Source organism: Bos indicus x Bos taurus, chromosome 19 (genome assembly GCF_003369695.1).
Source record: "Bos indicus x Bos taurus breed Angus x Brahman F1 hybrid chromosome 19, Bos_hybrid_MaternalHap_v2.0, whole genome shotgun sequence".
Classification (NCBI taxonomy): domain Eukaryota; kingdom Metazoa; phylum Chordata; class Mammalia; order Artiodactyla; family Bovidae; genus Bos; species Bos indicus x Bos taurus.
The window spans coordinates 21,160,343-21,183,432 of record NC_040094.1 but is presented as its reverse complement, the minus strand read 5'-3'; the positions used below and the strand labels follow the sequence as shown (position 1 = coordinate 21,183,432).

The 23,090-nt window shown below is 52.2% G+C and overlaps 2 protein-coding genes across 7 annotated transcripts in view; one reads left to right on the top strand and one right to left on the bottom strand.

Annotated features, from left to right (window-relative positions):
* The first annotated feature begins 652 nt into the window (after positions 1-652).
* PROCA1 (protein interacting with cyclin A1) lies at positions 653-8,207 on the top strand. Of its 4 annotated transcripts, none has more exons than XM_027519200.1 (5): positions 654-1,122; positions 4,453-4,539; positions 6,546-6,678; positions 6,944-7,099; positions 7,201-8,207. In XM_027519200.1, exons 1-5 carry the CDS (start codon positions 1,035-1,037, stop codon positions 7,865-7,867), a joined length of 1,131 nt encoding a protein of 376 aa, XP_027375001.1. In that variant the 5' UTR covers positions 654-1,034; the 3' UTR covers positions 7,868-8,207. The 4 variants fall into 4 exon arrangements, with proteins under 4 accessions (XP_027375003.1, XP_027375001.1, XP_027375002.1 ...); XM_027519201.1 differs by lacking the exon at positions 654-1,122 and adding an exon at positions 1,240-1,764; XM_027519202.1 differs by lacking the exon at positions 4,453-4,539 and having other exon boundaries at positions 653-1,122.
* Positions 8,208-9,297: 1,090 nt separating this feature from the next.
* SUPT6H (SPT6 homolog, histone chaperone) overlaps positions 9,298-23,090 on the bottom strand; it is a 31,252-nt gene continuing 17,459 nt past the window's right edge. For all 3 annotated transcript variants that reach the window (XM_027519197.1, XM_027519198.1, XM_027519199.1), the window contains exons 20-37: positions 22,889-22,965; positions 22,510-22,645; positions 22,081-22,218; positions 21,835-22,002; positions 21,083-21,210; positions 19,750-19,957; positions 18,808-18,955; positions 18,229-18,371; positions 17,189-17,329; positions 15,455-15,650; positions 14,834-15,072; positions 13,783-13,896; positions 13,485-13,609; positions 11,727-11,839; positions 11,218-11,295; positions 10,960-11,126; positions 10,325-10,512; positions 9,298-10,077 (exon numbers count right to left, since the gene is read on the bottom strand). In XM_027519197.1, coding sequence (XP_027374998.1) covers positions 9,891-10,077; positions 10,325-10,512; positions 10,960-11,126; positions 11,218-11,295; positions 11,727-11,839; positions 13,485-13,609; positions 13,783-13,896; positions 14,834-15,072; positions 15,455-15,650; positions 17,189-17,329; positions 18,229-18,371; positions 18,808-18,955; positions 19,750-19,957; positions 21,083-21,210; positions 21,835-22,002; positions 22,081-22,218; positions 22,510-22,645; positions 22,889-22,965 — 2,694 coding nt within the window. In that variant the 3' untranslated portion in view covers positions 9,298-9,890. The remainder of the gene's footprint in view (positions 10,078-10,324; positions 10,513-10,959; positions 11,127-11,217; positions 11,296-11,726; positions 11,840-13,484; positions 13,610-13,782; positions 13,897-14,833; positions 15,073-15,454; positions 15,651-17,188; positions 17,330-18,228; positions 18,372-18,807; positions 18,956-19,749; positions 19,958-21,082; positions 21,211-21,834; positions 22,003-22,080; positions 22,219-22,509; positions 22,646-22,888; positions 22,966-23,090) is intronic.

The following is a 23,090-nucleotide window of genomic DNA, read 5'->3' as shown; positions in this document are numbered from 1 at the left end:
TAACAGTTTGGGTGAAGAGTGACCAAGAACCTGGCTCCCCATTGATATCTGACCCAGAGCCAGAGATTGGCTGGAACTGTCTCAGATATTTGGGCCGCGAAAGGAAGGACACCTGTGGCCTGGTGTCATCATCCTAAGAGGCCAAGTCAGGAACATCAATTCTAGTTCCCAGTAAGCAACCCCTCTGTCCTTTGCTACCGTTCTTACCTGCTACGCTATTCTGGAAGTTGGCTTTTCTGCACACTCGCCCTTCCCCTTCCTCGCTCCTCCGACTCCATGTTGACATCTATATTGGGCAGTATTTGCCACTGGAACAGGGAGCCCCATAGAAGTCGGAGGGGGTGCTTGGGGTGGGGGCCGTCGCGGGGCTTGGGATCCGGTATCACGTCTTCTTTCGCTGGGCTCCCGTGGAGGGGCCTGCTGGGGGAGAGAAAGAGCGAGCCCGGCCTTCCACCAGGGAAGGAGAAACCCTGAAATCCTGGATGGAGGACTGGAGACTGATGGGAGTAGCTCCCCAGGCGGACACGCACGGACCCGAGTGCAGATTGGGGGCGGGGCTAAGGGCTGCGGCTGGGTTCGGAAGGATTGGGAGGGGCCGGGAGGTTGAGAGAATGGCTGGGGCGGGGCTAAGAACGGGGTTGGGGCGGGGCTAGGTTCTGGGGGTAGGACTAAGCCGGGAGCAGATCTGGAGAGGAACTAGGGATGGGACTGAGGGCAGGGCCTGAGCGGCCGAGCTAAAGTTTAGGCCTGAGATACGGGGGAGGTGCTAAGGTTAAAGTGGAACAAAGAGAGAGGGGCCCGGAAGGAGCTAGGAGGCCCCGGATGAAGAGCGCCGCTGAAGCTCAGACTTGGGCTAAGACAACGCAGCCTAGAGCAGAGGGAGAGGGGAGACTGGGCAAGCATGAGGCGGAGTTAAGGACCGGACTGGGGCGAAGCTGAGATTGGGGTTTACAGTGGGCTCGGCCAAGCTGAGGTTCAGGGTTGGACTTATGCGTGGAAGAGTCTTGTAGAGACGAAGAACTAGACCGAGAGATATGTGGGTCAGGACGACACTGAGGATTGAAAGGTGGACTAAGGAAAAAACTGAGGACGATACCAGCTCGTGGGATGAGAGCAGCACGGGTAAACAGGGGGCGTGGCAGATTAGGGGAGGGCTTTCAGCTGGGGGGCGTGGCACGGGGGACTAGCCTGAGAACCCAAGGAGGGGGTGGAACCTGAGAGCCCGACGAAGGAGGCGGGGCCAAAGGCTGACTGGGGCGGAGTTAGGGCCTGGGGGCGGGCTCACTCGAGACTTGGACCAATGATTGAGCAATAGGGACAGGAGAGCTGGAGAACCGCTTGCGGGTTGGACTGGGGTCGTCTGGTTTGAGCCAGAACTACGACCTCTAGTTGTAGGGGTGGAAGGCATTGCTGTGCCTCAGCCGCTAAGCAGGAAGTGGAGGGTTTGGCTGGAACCGCGGTTCCATTGACTTTAGGGCAGGAAAAAATCTGGAAGTTCCACTAGTGACGTCACAATCGCCTCCAGAGGTGGGCGGGGCCAGGGCGGCATTTCCAAGGAAACCCGAGCTGCCCTGCCTAGCTCCCTCTTCCCTCCTTCCCTTCCTTGATTTTTCCCTCCCTTCCTTCCTCCTTCCCCCCTCCCTACCTCCCTCCCCCGTTCAGCTGCTTGGGCGCCCGACCTGGAACCCTAACCCCTGTGCCGCAAGGGCAGGGGGAGCTCCTCAGCTCGCAGGACTGGGCGGACTGTACAAATGAGCATCACCTGTGAGTTTTGAGTTAGGTCCCTGTACCTCGATTAATGTCCTGCTGAGAGACCTGAAGTTTCCCTCTTCCTTTTAAGCTCTCTCTCATTCAATGTCACTCATTCATTATGGGGTCTCCCCTATGGCCATCTTCAATCACTTCTGCTGCAGGAGCTCCAGATTGCTGCTTCAGCTGGAAACTAGAGCAGATTGTCTTCCTCAGATCTGAGGCGGGTTATTAAATCCTTCCCCTTGGCGTTAGAGTTATGACCGTCAAGGCTTCTTGGGCATACGGGGGAAGGGGCGGTTAGTCAGTGGACCCTGCATATAAGCCTCTTCCATAGTGACTCTGTTGAGAGCAAGCAGAGTTTGAATCCTGATCCTGGCTCAGGTCACTCTGGCCTGACCTTTAGGGTCCAGGCTGGATAAAGGAGGCTGTGGAGTCAGGATTGAGTAAAACCAGAGGGTGAGGAATTGGCTGTGTTAGAGGTGAAAAGCAGTTGTAGTGGGAAGTGATAGCTGGCAGGACAGGTTTTGGATAGGAACCACAAGTAGAGAGGCTGAAAGAGCATAGACTATGGAGCCAAGAAAATTGGATTTGAATCCTACCTCTGTCATCTATTAACTTATTTTTTTGGATAAGTTACTTATTGTAAGTCTCTGTGTCCCCATCCATAAAATGTGCTTTGGTGAGGATTTAGAATCAATGGCATATTTTAAAAGCCCAGCACAGTGCCTGACCCTGGAAAAATGCTCATCCAAGGTCAATTTTCTTTCCCCAGATAAGTCCCCAGATTTGAACCCTGGACAGAATCTCCAATGCCACAGCTTCTTGTGGCACCAGTAGGCCTTTATTTTCTTCTACTCATGTGTTCATTCAGTCAACCAACTGGGGGACCAGTTATGTCATGATGGAGAGTTTGCACCTCATCCTGAAGGTAGTGGAACGCTATTAAAGAGGAGGAATGTGGTAAACCAGTTTGGCTGCATCGTGAGGAGTGGATGTAGGGAGTGAGACAGAAGTTAGGGAGGCCAGGTGGGAGGCTACTCCAGCTGTCTGTGTCAGAGATAACTGATAGGTCTGAATCAGTCAGACGTGGGGACAAGCAAGCATGGCAAGACTTGGTCATTGAGTTGGTGAGAAGTGAGGCAAAGGATGATCCCTAGATTTCTAGCTGAGGTGTCCGTTGCTCTCTGAAATGGAAGTTACAAGAGACAGTGTTTCATGAAGGGTAGGGAGAAGATGGTGGGTTCATATGACATGTGCTGGTCTGATGTTTTGAGAATATCGGAGAGGACATAGGCTATGTGCTCAGGAAAGCAGTATGCATTGGAGATCGAGATTTATGTCATTTTATTAGTGGATGTTGAAACCATGGAAATGGATAACATTATCCAAGACAAGCCTGTAGAGTCTTCTGAGAATGAGGCCAGCAAAAGAACCCTGGTCATCACCAATTTAAGGAGTACAGGCCAGCAAAGAAGTTAGGAAAGAATTAAAAGCTAGGAAGGAAGAAAGAGATGAGAGGTGTGTCATGAGAGCCAAAAGAAGAGTCTGCAGAAGAAAGAGGTTGATTAATCAACAGCGTCAGTGAGATGAGACAAAAAGAAGGTCACTGGGTTTAGCTATTAGATCACTGGTGGCCTTTGCCTGGGCTATTCTGATAGGAGGGCAGGGATGGCTGCCATGCTGTAGTGGCTGGAGAAGACAAAGGTCAAGACACTGAAGGTAGGGACTGGGCCTTCTTTGCTGGTAGGCCGCCTAGTGAAGCTGTCCAATACATCTGTTAAATGAGGAAGTGAAAAGGAAGAAGGGTGGCTATGCAGTTACATAAGGAGAAATAGGGTTCACAGAATGTTTTGTTTGAAAATGTTCATAGCCTGTAAGAAGAAAAACAAACATGAAAGAGGCAGAAGTGAGCATTCTGTCCAGGACCTGGAGTTCAGACGCTTGGGCAAGGAGGAAGGAGGGACACTTCCCCAGGCTAGAAGTCGATGGGGGTGGGAGCAGCCAGGGATGAAGCCCACGCAATGATGTGTTGAGAGCAGCAGTCGCGGGGTACAAATTTCCGGGGAAGCATTCATAGTTTCATTCATTTGAGCACTTCCTGTGCCGTGGAAAACAGATAGAGCTGACCAGAGACCTGTAGAAGGATGACCAAGTACCACTGAAGGCCCAGCAGAAGTCCCAAAGCAATCATCTCCTTTCCTTAAGCAGGACTCAGTCCGGTACCCTCAAAGGACAAAGCCAATTGTAGGAAGGAAAAGGAAGTGCAGACTTTACTCTGTGGTTGCTGATGGAGCTGCTGTCGTGTTGGAGTTTCGTTTGGGGACACCCTGGGACAATCCCTTCCCTGAAACTGTCCCTTCTTACCTAGACTCTGGCTCACTCCTCTTCTTCTCTCCAGATCCTACTCCTATTATGCTTCTTCCAAGAAGCCCCGTGCCCCCAATTTCAGTGAGTGTCCTTGCTCCCACAGGCCTTCCTCCCAACCCTGTCCCTCCCTATCAGGGTCTGCCTCACACCATCCTGAACTGTTACAGACGGTGTCTCCTCTCCTCATCCCCTCCCCCAGCCCCTGTGGAGAGCAGGGACTATTGTCTTTTAAAGGCTGCATCTCCTGGGGGCTGTCCCTGGAGCTTCTCCGGAGCCGTTTTCTGAGTGAATGGAGTGGGGAGGGGCTGCTGCTACCTCTGTGTACTCTCTCAGATATAAACAGGTTGCCCAGCTGGGGGAGAGGACACCTGCTGGCTAGTGTGGAGTCCAGCACAGATGCTTCTACTTTATCCTCTGAAGGTGGGTCCTCCTTCAAGTGGGGGCGGGGTGTGTGGAAATCTCTGGCCCCAGGGGTTAGGCAGGAGGGAGGGAGGTGTTTGGTCCTGAAAGGGTCACCTAGCTGCCCTACCCCAGCTCCTTCTCGTGCCCCGCAGAGAGTGCCACCCCTTTCCTTTGTACAGCCCTTTATGGTGCACAAATATCTTTGACACATGTGAACTGAGTCCTCTCAACAACCCTGCAAAAGGGGCATTACCATCATTCCATTTTTGTGAGTAAGGAAATGAAGGCTCAGAGAAGTAAAGTAACTTGCCCCTAGGTCACCCAACTCAACTTGGACTCAGGCCTGACTACAAATTCAGGGCAGTTGCCACTCTGCTGCCCTTTGCTGCAGTTCAGCAGTGCTGGAGAAACCCTGAGGCAGTGGTGATGGTGTTCCAAGGTCCTGCCTCCCAGGCAGGACTCTTATTCCCTCGCCTTGGCGCGTGGGAGGAAAGGAAGCACAAAGGGAGGCCAGGAAGTGGATCTGGGCGGGGTGGGGGGGGTGGGGTATGGGGGACCCAGGCCCCAACAGCCTGGTGGGGGGAAGGGAAGGGACGAGGAAGGTGGGGGAAGGCTCAGACCAAGCTTCTGTCTCACCTCTCAAGTCCTTTAAGGTCACCTGGAGTAACTTTAAGGCCAGCCTGAGTTAACTGCTGGCTGGAGGCCAGTATGAAGTCTTGCTCCAGTTCTACTCCGTGTCAGGGCTGGATAAAGGCACAGTCCTCCTGGCCTGTTCTGAGGGAGTCAGCCAGCCACAGCACCCCAAGCCAGGCAGCCCTGGATCTCACGAGTACCTGGAGCCGAGGTTCAGGGGGAACCTGCAGGAAGGTGCCCTGTCCCTTTGTGGGCTTATGTTATAGATGGTGGCCCAAGGATTACGCCACTGGGGCCTTAGGCAGGGTCAGAGGTGAGGCAGTGCGAGTGAAGGCTGGGCGAGACCAGTGTGCCTACAGGCTTGATGCATCCTAGCAAAAGAGGTAGGCATCTTTCCTCGGGGGCCTCCCCTAATTCCAGTCATCTCTTGGCAGCTTCTCCCCTGTGCCCCCTACAAGGTTGTTCAAGTTTGTGGCTCTAAGGACTGGGGAGAGAATGGATGGGGAATGGGAACTTGATAAGGAGGGAACAGGGAGTCTGAGAAAGGGGAAACAAGTGAGGGTGAGACAGGCATTGCAGGGAGAAGAGGCTTAGAGAAGAGCGGAAGAAGAGACAGAAGCCCAGGGGCGTGACACGGCAGGGGTGGTGGGGGGTGGCGCTCAGTCAGGCTCCTCCCTGGCTCAAGCCGGCCTGCTCTAGCAGGGCCCTGGGGCTGAAGCGGCTTCAAAGGCTGGGAGGGGCGGGACATCGGTCTCCCCTCTGGGCCTGTGCTGAGTGGAACCAAAGATGCCACTGGCTCCCCTCGGCCCTCCACTCCCCGAGTTACTCTGCGCACACGGGGTCAGCTGACAACTCTGAGCACTGGGTGAGGGGCAGGTGGGAGTCAGTGGAGGGTCCTGGGAAGGTGGGGGTCCCATAGAAGGCAGGGGAGGGGAAGAGGCAGGTGTTACCAGATAGCATGGGGCTGGTGGGGACCTTGGTGAGACACTGTCCTGGAAGTCTGCAAGGGGCAGGCAGATTCACATGCAATGGGCTGGGGAGAGGAGAGGCTGAGACCTAGGTGCTGTTGGGCTGAGTTACTGCTACCAAGCAGTAACCAAGTTACTGTCCAAGTAACAAGGACAGCTGTGTGTGCGTGTGTGGGTGGATGGCCCTGGCAGTCCAGTAGGGTTAGGACTCCGTGCTTTCAGTGCTGGAGCCCTTGGGTTCAATCCCTCGTCGGGGGAACTAAGATCCCACAAGCTGCACAGTGAGGCCAAAAACAAAACAACTGTGGGGGAGGGAGGGTGGTAGCAGCAGGGGAACCCGATGAAACCTTTAGATTGAGCTGAGAGGGGAGATCCAGGTGTGCTGCCGTGGACGCCTTGTGACCCATGCCCTTCCCGCCTCAGGTGAATTCAAGAACACCGACAGGTGCTGCTGGAAACACAAGTGTGCTGGGCACATCGTCCGCCCCTTCTCCCCTGACTGTGTCCACCACGACGTGCACCTGCACTCTCTCAGCCACTGTGACTGTGACTCGAGGTAAGGCCCCCTCCTCGGGAGACCAACAGCCCAGGAGTCTCTCCTGGGCAGACCCAGGCCCAAAATGTCCACTGTGGTTCCCCGTGTCAGCTCTGCCCTCCCGGCCCCAGCTTTGTAAGCCCGGCTCTGCTCCAGGGGCCGTGGGGAGGTCTTCCCGCAGCCTGGGCTGGGCCCAGTGGAAGCCTGCTGTCCCTTAGGCTTCTCGCTCTGGGCCCCTGGGGAGTCATGGAGGCATGGGAGCCAGGCTGAGCCCCCTGTATGGCAGGCTGAAGGACTGCTCAGAGAAGACGAATAGCAGCTCTGGAGATGTGGGCCCAACCTGCTCCCGAGATGTGGACTCAACCTGTTTCGACATCATCCAGTCCCCATGCTTTGAACTCATCCCAGAGGAAGAGTGTGTGGAGCGGTTCTGGTACGGCTGGTGAGTTCTGGCAGGTGGAAAGGGGGCACTGGCCCCCACATTCTGTCAGTCACCTTGCCCTGCTCTCCTCAATCATCTTTCCCTGCCCCCCTTCCTCAAAGGTGCAAGAGCTACAGGCCTGTCTCCGTGGCAGTGATCCACCACCCCATCCACCATGAGTGTGGGGCAGATGACCTAAACCAAGAGGAGGAGGAGGAGGAGGAAGAGGAAAGCAAGCCTCCCATCCCGACCCAGGTGGGACCCACCCCCACTGACTCCCCCACCGACACAGGCATGAGCATGATCACGGGTGCCCCTGACTCAGCAGCTCCCATCACCATCTGGCGTTCTGAAAGCCCCACTGGGAAGTCCCAGGGCAACAGGGTGATCAAGAAGATAAAGAAAAAAAAAGAGAAAGACAAGGAGGAGGAGACGGACGAAAAGGAAAAAGCAAAGGTGAAGAAAAAAGTCAAGAAGGGCAAGTTGATGAAGAAGAAAAGCCCAGTTAAATCGGAATCACCTCCGGACTTAAGCCGATCGTTAAGCCCAAGAGAGCTGGCCAGGATGTCAGAGTCCAGCCCAGACAGCCGGCAGGATCTGGAGAGTGAGGACAGTTACAATGACCCTGGGCGGGAGGAACCCTCCAGTGAGGATATTGTGGAGTCTTCATCACCCAGGAAGAGAGAGAAGAACGGGGTCCAGGTCAAGAAGCCCGGCTTGAAGACCTCGCCAGTCAAGAAGATCAACAAGAGGAGATCTCCCCCAGCATCAAACCCCAATCTCAGTTGAGGCGACCAGGGTGAAGAATAAATGCGATCAAGCCTGTAGCTGACCCCCTGCTTCTCTCTCCCTCCAACCTGGCTACTTGTGGGGGCAGGGGGCAGGCTCTGGGCATGGCTGGAGCCAAAGGGCTAAGGGGCTGCGGGGGTTTCTGAAGGGCGGTCCGTCTTTCAAGAGAAGTCCAGAGAAGGTAGGTGGGTGGGCAGGGAAGGGGCAGAGCCCGTTTCTCTGTAATATCCTAGGTCCAGGCACAACTGGGTGGGAAGGAGACAGGTCTGTGTGAAATCGACCTGGTGAAGGGCAGTACTGTGTGCAGTGATACCCCTAATAAATTGAACCTTTTAACCCACTCTGTACCACCGTGCCTGGCCTTTCCCTACTCTTAAGTGGCCCTGGGGAAGGTGCTGGTGGCATTGAAGGGAACACAGTCTTCCCAGCTGGTTGGCTCTGCTCCCGCTCAGCCCTTCTAAACTGTCCCCACCCCCCCTTCTTTAAAAGATTTAAATTTATTTTTTTTGGCTGCACTGGCTCTTTGGTGCTGTGCTCAGGCTTCTCATTGTGGTAACTTCTCTGGTTGCGGAGCATGGGCTCAGTGGGATCTTCCCAGGCCAGAGATCGAACCCATGTCCCGCACATCGGCAGGCATCAGGCAAGTCCCCCTTCTAGAAACCTTTTATACTTAAGGGAAAGGAACTGAATTCCTGTCAGAAGGCAAGCCCCTCCCCCCAACTCCTGCCAAGAAACAGCCAAAGGGATCTTGAATGAAGACGTCAGGTGGGAAGCCCACCAAGTATGGGCAGCAGTCCTCAGAGAAAAGGGAGGGGAAAGCCTTGCTTTCCCAGGGCCGTGAGACAAGACGTGAAGGAACACAGGAAGATCAATTCAGAACTAAAGAGGAAGCGGGCTAGACGAAGGGGCCCTCACCAGGGCTGTGTGGGCAGGATCAGGTGAGTGTAGGGCCTGTCCTGGGGCGACTCACGTAGAGATCAGATCCCAAGGCCCAGTCAGCTAAAAGTGGGGAGAGGCGTAGGGCTCAAGTGGAGAAACCCAGATTGACTTCTGGCCTCTCCCCGGCATGGCAGAGAAGACCAGAAGGTGGTGGATGGGGTGGCCGTGTGTTGAGAAGCAACAGCTGTGCAAACATTTACTGAGGTGTGATGAGGTCCCAGCCCCCGGACTGACCGTCACACCTTTTATCTCAGTCCTCACAGCTGCCCTGCTGAGGCAGGTATCCTTGTCTCTGTGTTACAGACAAGAAAGCTTGCTCAAGGTCACAGTGCTGTGATCCTAGGCGGTCTGATGCAGAAGCCACCTGCTCCTCTGTGAGTCACCACCTCTCTGAAGGCCTGGGGTCAGGGGAGCCTGCAGAGCTCCCAACACAGCTTTGAAAGCTCCCCCTCAAGAGCCGGAGACTTGGGAGAGAGAGGCTTTGTCAGGTGCTCTGTAGAAACACTGTTTATTCAAATGACAGGCAGGAAGCGGCGGCAGCAAGGGGTGAGGGCAGCCAGGTGGGGGCTGGGCAGGTCAGCACTGCTCCCCTACATCCCTCGTCATCCTGCTTTGACGGCCACCCTGCTGTTGGCACCAGGGTGGAAGTACTCGTCCTCCTGTCCCAAACTGAATAAATAGCATCCCTCTCCCCACGAGCGCGGGGGAGACTCGCGTGCTGAACTTGGCCCCGCCGCAGCCCAGAGTCAGGGGAGGGCAGAAGCCCAAAATGGCTTGTAGGGAGCAGAGCACAAAACTCCACTCTCACCTTCTTCTTCCTCTTCTTCCTCCCTGCCACACGCCGCTCCCAGCCTGGTCCCAGGACAGGCAGTCAGTGACGGCCTGGAGGAGAGGATTGTTGCCTAGCGCACACTGAGCTCAAGTTCGCAAGGCCATCTAGCCTGTCGCCCATCCAGGCTGACCACCAAAGAGAACGTCAATTCACGCCACTTTATGGACAGAAAAGGAGGGGCAGGGAGTGAGGCAGTGGGCAGCCAGGTCTCTCCCAGCCTCAGAGGTAACCAGAGTCCTAGGAGCAGGCGCCCTACCGATCCATCTCGTCCAGGAGTGGGGTGGCATCGCCAGCAATAGACATGGGGGTGCTTTCGATCATAGGGCTGGGGGAGGGCCGAGGGGTCAGCCGCTGCTTCTGTTTCCGCCGCTCCGCCTCCTTCTCTTGCAGCCACTGTTCTGCCATCTTGCCCCAGTCGATGGCTGCATGGCTGTTGGACCTGGAGGGAGAACCAGGGTGTGTGATAAAGGACTTGACTCGGCCTGCGGCTCGCCAGAAGAAAGCCCACCCCACAGTCCCCGGGAGCCTCCATTCCCGCAGAGATGGATCTCACATCTATAGACAGCAGTATTCTTCTGGCTCCTCCCAGAGCCTAGTCCTCCGGGGGACACCACCTGGCTTACGGTTGTCAGGAGACCCAGAGCGCCCACCTCGACTAACGACCTGTCTACTGTTGGTGTACTCACTTTGGCTGCTGCTGCCGTTGCCGGGAGCTGGAGGAGGGCTGGGGCTGGGCCTGGGCAGACTGTGGGGTGGTGCTGGCCTGCAGCTGGTGGTACTGTGGCGTGGTGATGGGTTGGCTGGGCGTTGTGTAGGAGTAGCTGGGGGTCATTAGTGGTGTGGCCACTGGCTGCTGGGCTGGTGTTGGGAATACCTGGAGAAGGGTGACAGTTGAGTTTAGGTTGGGTTTTGTGTTTATTTGCTCTTCTGGTAAATTTCTGACAAGCTGAAAATCTGGGCTCTGCACAAAGCCTTCCAGCTGACACTCTCCTGAGCAGGGTGTGATTCTGAGCAGCTGAGGCAGGCCAACAGCAGGGCCCACCACTTGACCACTCGAGTCTAGAGGCTTGAGGGCTCGGGTTCCAAGATCCCAAAAGACTCCGTGGAATGGTCATGGCTTCTCTTACTCCCCTTCCCCTCAGTTGGCCCGAGAACAAGGAACACCTACTGGAGACAGCTCCTGATGCTGTGGCAGTCCCACCTGCTGTGGAGGCCCTTGTGGTGGGCCCTGCAGAGCCCAGTCTACGGACACAGGCTAGTGAAGGATGACCTTTCACCCTTCCCCACCCTCTGCAGGGCTTTTCTTCCCCAGGCCACGTACGTGGTAAGCGCTGCTGCCCCCTCCACTGCCACCGTAGCCATACTGGCTGGAGGCCCACTGCGCTGGGGTGGCATTAGGGTTCTGGCCCTGGCCCGTCACAGCAGCAATGGCATTGAACATCTGCGAGGTCATGTTCTGGGGCAGGGCGTTCACAGCCCGTGTCAGATCTGTAAGCACAAGAGGTGGAGATGGGCATGTTAGGGCACAGCCCTTCCAGCTCCATCCCTCTCACCCCCAGGCCTGGCATGAGCTCCTTACCTGCAAGGTTGATGTTGGCTGGGGTAGCATTGATAGAAGCAGGTGTTCGGGTCCTGCTGCTGCTACTGGGGGTGATACCTACAAGAAATGGCCCGAGTGAGAAGTCTCTCCAGAAACCTACTTCCAGTTTTACGTTACAACTTAGGGAGCTGGGAGAGGTACCGAGGTGGGTGCAAAGAAGGGCAGCTGGGGGAATTCCCTGGCAGTCCAGTGGTTGGAACTCTTGCCTTTTCACTGCTGAGAGCCTGGGTTCAATCTCTGATCAGGGAACTAAGATCCCACAGCTGCACAGTGTAGCCAAATAAATACATAAGTTTAAAAAAAAAAAAAAAAGGGAAGCTGTATAGGCAAAGAGAATGGAGGGCCTTCCTGATGTGAGGAGGAGGGAGTTGGAGTTGAGCTACAGCGGCAGCCTAGGCCTCCCCTTCTGCCAGAGTTAGTGTCTGTCTCCACTCAGTGCTCAGCTGTCCCTCAACTACACTCTGGGAGTCACAGAGAGCAGAGCTCACCTGGCACAGGATCCTGATAGTGGTCCTTAAACCATCTGAAAAGGCCGTTCACAGTGGGGAAGACTTGGCCCCGGTAGCGGAATCCTTCTGGAGTCACAGTTACGTATTCTATCCTGGGATTTTGGAAGGAAACATGCATCAGATCCCACTTGTGGCCAGCTGCGAGCGAGTGGCCAGAGCAGATCTCCACCACGTGAAGCAGCCGCACTGGGTGCGAGGGGGAGGAGAGACGGAAGAGCCAGTCCCTGGCCCTGGAAAAGGAGGCTGCACTCTGGCGAGGCGAGGAGGCACAGAGAAGCCCAGACAAGGCCTGGAGTCAGCAGCCCCAGGTGTGCTCTCTACAGGCTGCCACAAGGCTCGCTGGGGGCCGGTCACCACCCTGGGCTGCTGTGACGGCACCACACAGCCGGCGAGGGGGATACAGACATCAGTGTTGGGGTGGGGGGGGGCTTCCCGGGCAGCCAAGCACAGTGGTCCATGAGCCGAATGAGGTCCAAGTACCTCTTGAGGGTGGCTGGTCGGTCCTCATTTAACACTCTGCAGAGCAGAGAGTAGATAAGAGGTTCTGGGTTCAGATCCAGTTCCAATATTGGCTCTGCCAACTCACCACCTATATGGTTTTGTACCAAGTTACTGAAGTGAATCTCAGCCTCATTTGTGAAAAGAGGATGATAACACTTAAATCTATAGCGGTTAACCTACGAGCAATAAACAAGACAGAGTGTGTAAGGCACTCATCGCAATACTGAGAACGGATTGTGATCAATAAAGCACAGCTGTCAACAGCCAGTGCTAAGTATGTCAATGTTCTCACTCAGATGAAGATGAAACCTGCTTCTTGCACCATAAGGAGTCTGTGACCCTTTCCATGGGAAGCTATCACGTGGCCTCTGTCCCTGGTTAAAGTCCTCTGTTCAACTGCTCCTCATGGAACAGTTTCCAACCCCCACGTGGATGGCAGCCCTGGCTGCCATCTTCTGGAAGCACGCTGGCGAATCAGAAACAAGCACGATATTCCAGAAGTGCTCACGACGGTGCAGGGTTCAGAGCTGCTTGTCCTCTGAGCACCTCCTAACGGAGCCCACTCTGGGCATCATGTGTGCGTGCGTGGTCCAGGACCGAGAGCAGAGAAGCACAGACTGAGGCCAAGATGGCAGCGGGATGTGGGAGTGCAGAAGGCAAGTCTGGCCATCAGTCTGGGTAACAGACACAACAAAGGAGGTTGAGGGAGAAGGACTTGGTCTGGTGCAGTGTGAGTGCTTGAGGGACGCGGATACTGGAATACCGAGGGAGGCCAGCCTGGCTGTCACACACAGAAGGGAACAGAGCAGGCCGGCGACTGGAAAAAGAGATGCCCTCCAAGCCTACCCCACCTTCAGCACACGCTCACCACAGCAGCAGGGAGCCACTGCTGAGGGTAAAGGCCCTGGTGAGGGTGAAGCGGAGGACAGAGCAGCGTGTTGGCCCCCATCTCTGCCCGTCGGGTGGAGAGAGGGTCCAGTGGTTTCCATCACTCCCTGGCAGGGAGAAGAGGTGAAGGGACCTCCTCTTTCACTCGGTTGATTAAAGCACCTTTCTTATTCAGTCTTTGCTTTTGCCTCTAAAGCATCACCCTCTGTCCCCACCTCCAACCTCCAGCTCCACTAGAAACAGGAAGAGGGGAAAGGCAGTCAAGCAGAACCAGAGAGAGTACTGTTCGGGGCCTGCAAACCTATCTGTGGACCCCAGCGGCAGCACCTTCTCAGCACCAGTGCTCACCTGGGTTTACCCCGGGGCTGGTATCCCAGTAGGAACTTGCCGGGCAGTTCCTTGCAGGCACAGATGAAATAGGGAATGAAGGTGGGCTTCTCCTTCTTAGTTTTGATGAGCAGCTCCTCTAATTTCTGGGGGTAGAATGAGGGGGAGAGGTTGGGATAGCAGCATGCTTGGTACACAATGTCTGGCCTCACACACCATGTACACCTCCTTCACCAGCGCAGCATCCCCTACACTGAAGGGAAACCAGACATCCTTAAGTGACTGGGAGGGGTCATCCCTCACAGGGCCCTGGGCTCACCTTACGGTCCCCACCGCTGCAGTCCTGATAATACTTGTGGTTTAGAAGGTCCCGGGCAAAAGATGCCATAGGCTGAACATAGCGGGCAACAATCTCATCCAAGTCTTCAAACTCCTGTGGGAAGAAGGTGAAGGCCCCGAGTGTCACATTCTGAACTGAGATCCAGCCTTTCAAGTCCACTTGGAAGATAACCTATGGAGGGGAGGAATTCCCCCAGCCCTCCTGCTGTAGCCTCATTCTGCTGCAAAGTCCCTTCAATGTACCCATCTGTGTGAGTTGGGTCTAAGTTTATTAGCTTACAAGACACAAAATCCCTTACATTTTTTAAATTTATTTGGCTACATTGGGTCTTTGTTATTGAAGCACGAGTGCACCTGCTCAGTAGCTACTGCAGGGAGGTTTAGTTGCTCTGAGGCATGTAGGATCTTAATTCTTCAACCAGAGATCAAAATCACACCCCTGCATTGTAAGGCAGATTCTTAACTCCTGGACCACCAGTGAAGTGAAGTGAAAGTCTCTCAGTCGTGTTCGACTCTCTGTGACCACGTGGACTACACAGTCCTTGGAGTTCTCCAGGCAGAATACTGGAGTGGGTAGTTATTCCCTTTTCCAGGGTATCTTCCCAACCCAGGTCTCCAGCATTGCAGGCAGATTCTTTACCTGCTGAGCCACCAGGGAAGTCCATAAAACCCTTTAAATCATAACTTTAGTTCTCCCTTAGCGCTTGGGAACAGTAAGGGCCTTCATAAAATTTCTCTCCACTGAACAGAAAAATTTGGCCTGTGTCTGCCTGAGGACAGAGCACTTGCATGTGTATTTTCTCCTCTTCCTCTAGTGCTTCTCTAGATAGTCTATTTTAGAACTTGGAGGACAGAAAAAGAAACACGATATATACAAAATTGCTGTCAAATTACTCATTTCGTAAGGGCCCTGAGTTTTGCTGTCCTGAGTAGCTAGAATACATACAATGCACACAAGTGACTAAAATGGAAGGGGCTTGCTTCTGGAAGCAGGAGTGGGGATGCTAGAGTGTGCAGGGGCTGCCTCTTACCTCACTGTTGATCCACAGGGTGGCTCCCAGGCTGAAGGCATTTTCCTTGCCTTCTTCCCGCACATCCACGTGCTGGTAGATGCCGTCACTGACCTTCCAGGTCACTGTCAGGTGATTCTCACCCTTGCTGCTTGGTCGGATGATCACATCACCCTGGTCCATGGTTTCCATCATTTTTTCTGCTTGCTTAAAATTTATATTATGGAAGGATGGGTGTGCAATCACTCGCTTGATATACGCTGAAGAGGGCAGGAAAGAAGCATAGGTCAGCTGATGGGATGGGGAGCCAGCACAATAAGACAAGCCATGGCTAAATTTCTGATCCACTACTAAATTCTGAGACTTTCACCCCCTCTGGGTGTGAAGGATGTGTTAACTTGGGCTCCTAGGGTGCTGGGAGAATGAAATTTTAGGAGTCCCAGTGCATTAGCAAAGAAAATGTGACCCAAGAAGACCCTGGCACCCAGCCCGGCCTATGACTCCCTTTCCTGCTGCCTCTGGTCCTCAGCCCCTCAGAGCTGAGCACTCACTCCCACTGGGAAGCCAAGTAGTCAGCACGCGCATCCTGGGGAGGGAGGGCTGCCAGGACTCGGGGTGCACAGCATGGCTGGGAGCACTCACTGGTCCGCTGCTGCTTCCGCTTCATGTCCTCCTCCTGCTTGTGGTCTGCTGCTTCGGCATCGAAGTCATAGTAGGTGTCCTTGGGCAGTTTCCACTCATTGTTCCTGTCCATGAGGTCTGAGGTGCGGCAGGTCAGGTCTGCACTAAACTTCTCGATGTCAATCTTCATGATGCGGCAGTGAACAGTCATTCCCACCTAGATCCACAGAACATTTGAGCTGGAAGGGACAGAGACGGTCTAGCCCGATGCCCTGTTTTACACGTGAGGACAGCAAAGTCCAGGCAGAAAGGTGGACAGACTGTCCAGAGCCAGCCGGCTACTGAGTGTCAGGATAGCAGGAGTTCCGGGCTGAGTTTGGTCCACAGACTAGTTTGTGCCAAGTACTGATGACTCCTGCTCTAGGCAGAAACACCAACTGGAGTCCCCTGGGATCTGTCACTGGCACTATTCTCTTTCCCCATAAAGTTGCCCAATTACTGTTCTTAGGGTGTGAGCCAAGTCTGGCTGGCCTTTTTGGAGGAAAAGCAAAGTAACAGTTTTTCTATACTCTCCCCCTGATTTGAGCCCTTCTGTTTTAGAGTGACAAAACCCAGTCAATTTGCACAGCTCTCCTGGAAACTGCCCTAGCTCCATTTACAGGTATACCTCGGAGACATTCCAAGTTCAGTTCCAGACCACCACAATAAAGCAAACATCATAATGAAGTGAGTCACTAGAATTTTTTAGTTTCATAGAACATATAAAAGTTATGGTCATAATATAGTCTATTAAGTGTGCAACACTTTTTTTTTTTAACACTGTTATATTTTTAAAAAATTAAAAATTTTAATTAAAATTTCTTTTATTGATAAAAAAAGGCAAACCATCACCTGAGCCTTTAGCGAGTCCAAATCTTTTTGCAACACTAACATCAAAGATTACTGATCACAGATCACTCTGACAAATATAATTAAAAAGTGTGAAATATTGTGAGAATTGGCACAAATAAATGTAGCACAGAGACATGAAGTGATCAAATGTTGTTGGAAAAAATGGTACTAATAGATTTGCTCAATGCAGGGTTACTACCAACTTTAAATTTGTTTAAAAAACAAAAAAAAAACAATGGTATCTGTGAAGGGCAATAAAACGAAGGATGTCTGTGTTAAGAATGTCTTTCCCCAGCCTTCCTAAGTCCATGGTTCTCAGGGGTTCACGACACTTAGAACCAGAGATTTGGCAGATCTGGTACCACTAGCAGATGTCACTAACAGGATGATCCTGGAAAAGGCACTCAAACTTCTCTGAAACCAGAAGATAAATATTCCCTTTTCCATTGGACTAGCAGATTTGAGACAACATATATAAATATCAAGGGCTGGAATCCAGTGTGTGCATAATACATGGCAGCTCTGACAAGAGAAACTAGAACAGAAAGGGAACTCAGCCTTTCTGCTTCACAGCATGGAATGCCAGGCCTTGCTTCCTGCCCGCCAGACTAAACCATGGCTTCCAACACAGGAAGGGCTGGCAACTTGATGAAATTTCACAAAAGCAGTGAACAATAACTGTTCCTCATTTGGGTAGATGCTTCTTACCCTGACTTCACTCAACTGGCTATAAATCCTCCTGAAATGTTCCCCACCAGGAGCCCCTGGGAACAGAGCCTAACTCCTGGTGGGCACAGCCCAAAGCCAGCCTGATTTGGGCTGCTGAAAACTGCGCCAGATGCCTTAGCCCTGTCATTCACCTACCTTCACTCGTTCCTCTGGCCGCTTTACCACTTTGTCACTGAGGAATTTGGTGGGGATGAAGCCAGTGACACCATTGTCTAACCGTGTTTTGACACCGATGGCCTGGCCTGGGCATGAACCGCTGTCAAAGTGGTTCCAGACCTAAGGACAGCATCAGGAGAAGAGCTTGATCATTAAGATTCTGGAGACCATACAGTCAGGAAACAGCTGGCAGGAATGCTGTAATTCATCTTACCACTGACACTGGCATCACGATGTGAGAACACGATGACTCAGCCACCCAGCAACACAGAATTTGAATCTCCCCCAGGTTCCCTGATGCAGAACTCATGTTGGCACCACTGGCCAGCAGATCAACCTTTTATGTTAATTTACTGTATACGTCCCTCCAGCTTCAACTGAAACCCCTCCCTCCCATTCTGTCCTGCCCTTCTGAGCTTAAGAAATATATGTTTGTCACCTCAGTGAACCAGCACATCATGGCTCTTTTACATCCTTGACAAATCTCACCAGTTTCTTTTACTGGGTAAAGTTGAGAAATGGTCTGTTTTACTATCTGCCTAAGCAACATGTGAAGATACAGAAAAAGGTTCAGGATGGCTTTTATGAGTTCTAACCATGAAAAAAGCAGATGTCGTCGAGAAGACTGTGGGAAAAACTAAGATGTGTGTGGAGGATGAAAACACTGAAGGGAGTCTACAGATACCTTCTAACTAACATAGGGACACCATGCCCACCCTGTATGCAAAAAACGCATACATTTCCTCATGTCTCTAACTGGCTGAGCAAGATCCTCAGAGAATGGGAAACAAGGATTAAGGGCTGAGTGAGAACAGAATAAGAGCACAGAGACCATTTCTGACTAGCAGCACACGGAGGGACTTTAAGTTAGGCCTGTGTCCGTTCCGGATCTCTTCCCTTTTTGTGCACTGCCACGGTAAAGTGTCACCTAAACTACTCCCATTCTCGACGCCTTTCTAGAGCACTGAGATCACGCAATCACAAACATCCAGGGACCATAACAACACTGTAGCACATACCTCGCTTAGTTCCGGGAAATTGTCTTGCTGACAGAAAGGGCACTGCCACAGCCCCGTCTCATCGTTGCGGATTGCCTGGTCGTAGCTTTCGCCCTGTGGACGCCTATGGGCGATGCCAGTGACGTTGCAGATAATGAGCTTTCCTGCAGGAAGGGGAAAGGAGGAGAAGGAAGGGAAGAGAACGGGGGGCAGGCTGAGAGAACTGGAGAGGTGACTCCTCCCCACCAACTGTTTAGTGACAGAACATCTGTCCTAGAGCATCTCCCCTGATTTCCTTCACATCTTCAAAAAGGGAGATCTTCCCTTCATTTGATGACAGGAAAATGAAGCCACAAGACTGACCCCATGAATACCTCACAAAAGCAGGTTAAAAAGCACGATTTGACCTTGCAACTCGAATTTGACTTCCAGCTTAGGGCTCTACAATCTTTTTAAAAGCTTCCCTGGTCTTTCCCACTCACAGTACAAGCTGGCCTTATTCTGCTGGAATTACAGTCTGACTCGAACATGCACAGTAAACACTATCCCATTACCCCCTCTTCTCCTCCTCCAACTAAAGAAAGCAGACCCAGGATTTACCAATGTAGAAGGTCTCCGGTGTCTCTTTGGTTAACATATTGAAGATTTCCTCTGTGTTGGGGGAGCGGTAGGCTGTCCGGAGGTCCTTATACCGACAGCTCAGCTCCGCTCGGATGTCGTACAGCGTGATGTGTTTGTCACCATAGCCCTGGGGAAGAAGCCCCCATTAAGAGTCTTGCAACTGCTCCCCAACCTGAGCCACCAGGGGTTTCAAAGAAAGGAGCAGCCAGTTGGCTCCTGTCAGGGTTTCTTTTCTTTCCCCACAACATGTACTAAATCAGCTTTTCAAACTATTCCTTAGCCATGGAACACTGTTATACGATAAAAATGCTTCATGGGGACCTCCCTCGTGGTCCAGGGGTTAAGAATCTGCCTGCCGACATGGGGGACACAGGTTCGATTCCTGGTCTGGGAACATTCCACATGTTGCAGGGCAACTAAGCCCTTGCACCACAACTACTGAGCCTGGAGGCCCTAGAGCCTGTACTCCGCAACAAAAGAAGTCACCACAATGAGAAGCCTGTGCACCAGCATTAGAGTTGCGCCCACTCGCCACAAGTCGTCCCAACTCAAGAAAGCCTAAGCATAGCAATGAAGACCCAAAGTGCAGCCAAAAAAAATCCCCCCAAACCCCTCATGGAATCACAATGTGTGAAACAGATGCAAAACTGCACAGTTGGAGAGGAGTTAAGAGGTCCCAGAAGGAAACTACTACCCCCCCATCCCAGCTCCCCCAAAACATGCCCCCCACAATGACTACAGCAGTCTCTGAGACGTCCTTTGCTCCTTAATAAGCAGACTGAAAATCTCCTTGAGTAAACCCAGTACTGCATGGGGAGGGAGAGGATCAAGTCTCTCACACTAAAAGTACTGGGGCTTCTCTGAGGATGTGCTGCCTGAGTCTCTTCTCGTCTAGGCCAGGCCTTCCACTCTGTCACCCACCTGCCTCTCTAGTTCTTCTGCAAAGGCATCAAGGTCCAGGTCCTTGAGTCGCTCTGGGTTTTCCAAGATTTCTTCAAGGGCCCCCGCAGGGTTGGCATCCTCAGCTGACTCATCGTATTCCAGAGCATCCACCGCCATTTTCCTGGCCCACTCATAAGTCTCAGGGTGAACTCGGGAACCATCAAGGACTTCAATATATGAGTCAGTGCTGAAGGAGAGGCAGAAGAGGAGCAGGATATATAACAAAAAGCTTCTAGTAACAACCCAGATGTCCACCAATGGGGAACTGGTTAAATAAATTAGGGTACCTCCATACAATGGAATACTATACATCCATTACAAAGAATGAGGTAGGTCTGTGTGTGCTGACATGAAAGATGGCCACGATATATTGATAACGTGAAAAATGCACTGCAAAACACTATGAACCGTATGATCCCATTTTTGTAGTAAATGGGTAGTTAGTAAATGCATAGCAAAAATAAAATTTAGAAAAGTTGTAGTATACATCAACTTGTTATGGCAGTTATCTCTGGGGGGTGGGATTATGGGGGACTTCCACTTTCTGCATAATATTTCTATATGTTATTGAATTTTATATGATGAAATTATATATAAAAGTCTTATAAATAAAACAAGAAGGGGGAAGAAGACCTTTGAGAATTTGCTGACAGCTACTTTCCCCCATAAAGCCTTCCCAGGCTGGTCTTGCCCGTGCACTCACATGGACCTATGTTATTCGTGGAGTGTTACAGCAAAGCTGGGTGGAAAATGAAGTTTTAGAACTTGAAGCCTATTTCCCCACTGATTTCCATTACTGAATGAGGAGCTATGTGCCCGTGGAAAAGATCCTCCAAAGACTGAGTTGATAACTTCTGGAGAGGAAGAGGTCAATAGTGAAGTCCAAAGTCCAAGTGAATAGAGAACTTTCTCTCAATAACATTATCTCAGAACATAGCAAATCTCTCTCCCCCTTTCTTATCTCCTCAGACCCCCACACTCCTCTTCCAATGCCCCAACTATTCCCACCCTTATTGAGCCACAAAAAATCACAACAGCAGAACAAGTTTGTGTTTACTGAACCAAGTCTTATGTTTTCTGTCCTCAATTGATAAACTAAGTTGGTTCTTTTGATGTTTCCCTCACAGAAAAGCTTCACATAATTGAACTGATCTTTTCCATAGGTCAGAGGCTCTTGACTAAATAAAGATTCTTGGCTTTAAAACGTTTCCTAATTTAAATAGTCTGTGGCCCTTTGACAGCCCTAATCCCCGAACCCCCAAAGCAAAGCCCAAGAGAACTCCTCTTGGCCCACCCAGGCAGAGGGCATCACCTGTCCCCCAGGGAGGCAGTGTCAATCTTGAGGAAGCCAGCGCAATTCATGAAGACTTTGGGACCCATGTGGCACATGGTGACCAGCTGAGTCCGGCTCTCGAGCCTGGTGTTGTTCTGTTTCAGAATCTGGAAGAGAAGCCTGGAGTGAGCAGGAGCAGTAGATAGGCCCCACCTCCTGGTCTGTTTCCAGGTCTCTGGGAAACCTTCCACAATGGGAAGCTGCCCTAGCACCCCGACAGCTAACTGAGCACTGAGCAGTTAGCACAACATACTGACTGCTACTAAAAAAATTATCTTAAAGAACTACACTGTGCCGAGCAAAGACAATACACAGCTAATGCACAGCTTCAAAGCTGATGTAAAATATACACTCAAGTACCCATCCCACATCAAGAAAAAAATTACCACAAATACTCTTGAGGGTTGCTACATGCCCCTCTCTGTACGGAAATCCTTTCTTTCCTCCGGGGGAAGAAAAGCCCACTATCCCAAGGTCTGTGTCTAGCATACTCTCGCCTTCCTCTAAATCATGGCTTAGGCTCTTTTCCGTGAGCCACCAGAATGCGGTAGCGACGACCAGGACTGCGGCCACCAAGGCTGGAGTCTGGCCCTGACTCTCACTAGCTGGATGACTCCAGGCGAGTGCCTTTACCTCTCTGACCCTGTCCTTTTGGTCAAACCACGCTGGGAAAGTAAAGGGTCAATGAAATAAGAACTTTCCTTTTTTTTCCTGATTCAACCCGATCCTACCTTCAGGAGATGGGTCCCTTTGCGAGGTCCTAAGCCACAGACATACTGAATCAAGGCCTGGCTGTAGGGGTGGGCAAGGGCACGGTTGACATCAACTCCAACCTCATTGACTCGGTTGATGAATTCACAGTACAGGGCGTTGAGCAGCTCTTCTTTCACCACATGCTCCTGTCAACACACAGGAGGCAGGGATAAGGTTACTGTGCCACTCTGTCCACCTGGGCCTACTTGTCAAATCCTACTCACCTGCAATGGGTGAAACTTGAGGCATAGGATGTCTTCATCCGAGCTGCACACCTGGGCAAACTCAATCAGAGGGTCCTGGATGCGCCGGGCCAGGGAGACAGCCTGTCTCAGCACAGGAGGGTAATCCCGGAACTCTGCCTAAGGTCAGATGAGGGTCAGCAGGGCCACAAAGTCCCCTCAGCTCTAACAGTCAGAGGAAATCCAAACCGCCTGGCTTGATGTCATGTTCTCTTCTCTGGGACCATTTTTCCTGGGACCAATTTAATCTCTGGGGCTCCCAACCTGAACTATGACTGGCACGATGGGAGATTTTCTGCAGAGGTTAGAGAACAGGTGCAATCCTGCGGCCCTGACAATCTTTGCTTCCCTATCTCCCCGGGGCTGAGAGTTCTTGCCTGTGTGAAGCCTAAGCGTGGGCTCCCGCCTTACCTCTGATTTCTTGCTGTTCATATAGAGGATGGCCAACTCGTTGTCAATCAGCTCCACCCCAATAGAGGACAGCTGCTGACCCTGGTCCAGCTCATGCACGATGCGCTTCACATCCTCAATCAACATCTGGGCATCCCTGGAGGAAGGAGGGGTGCTGCTCAGGGATATTTCTGGATAGTTTCTCAGAGATGAACCATCTCAGGGCTGGGAGCAGGGGAGAGAGCTTTGAAGACAAAGGGGTACAATATTCCAGGGATACCCCCTGGAAGTGGGGGTACCATGTGTTATCAAGGCTCTTCACAGGCACAGAGCAGGTTCAACAATAAAGGATGAGTGGCTTTAGCCAGGCCTGGCCCAATCGCCTGGTGCCCCTCCCTACCTGTTCTCTCCGGCAACTGTCACCACGTGAGGCTTTTTGTTCAGAAGGAATTTCTTCAGAGTTTCAATGTCTTGAGCCTGGAGTGAAACAAAATTGGAGCTAAATGGCTGAGGACAGGGGAGATTTCTAACGCTTTTCTCTCCGTAAGTAGCTTGAGACCTTACAAGACCAGAGAACAATGATGCGTCATGCATTGTCTAAC

Coding starts and splice junctions, on each gene's coding strand:
- PROCA1 (XM_027519200.1), top strand. CDS start 1,035: ATGTGGGTCAGGACGACACTGAGGATTGAAAGGTGGACTAAGGAAAAA. Junction 1,123..4,452: donor GTGGGATGAGAGCAGCACGG/GTAAACAGGGGG, acceptor GTACTCTCTCAG/ATATAAACAGGTTGCCCAGC. Junction 6,679..6,943: donor CACTGTGACTGTGACTCGAG/GTAAGGCCCCCT, acceptor CCTGTATGGCAG/GCTGAAGGACTGCTCAGAGA.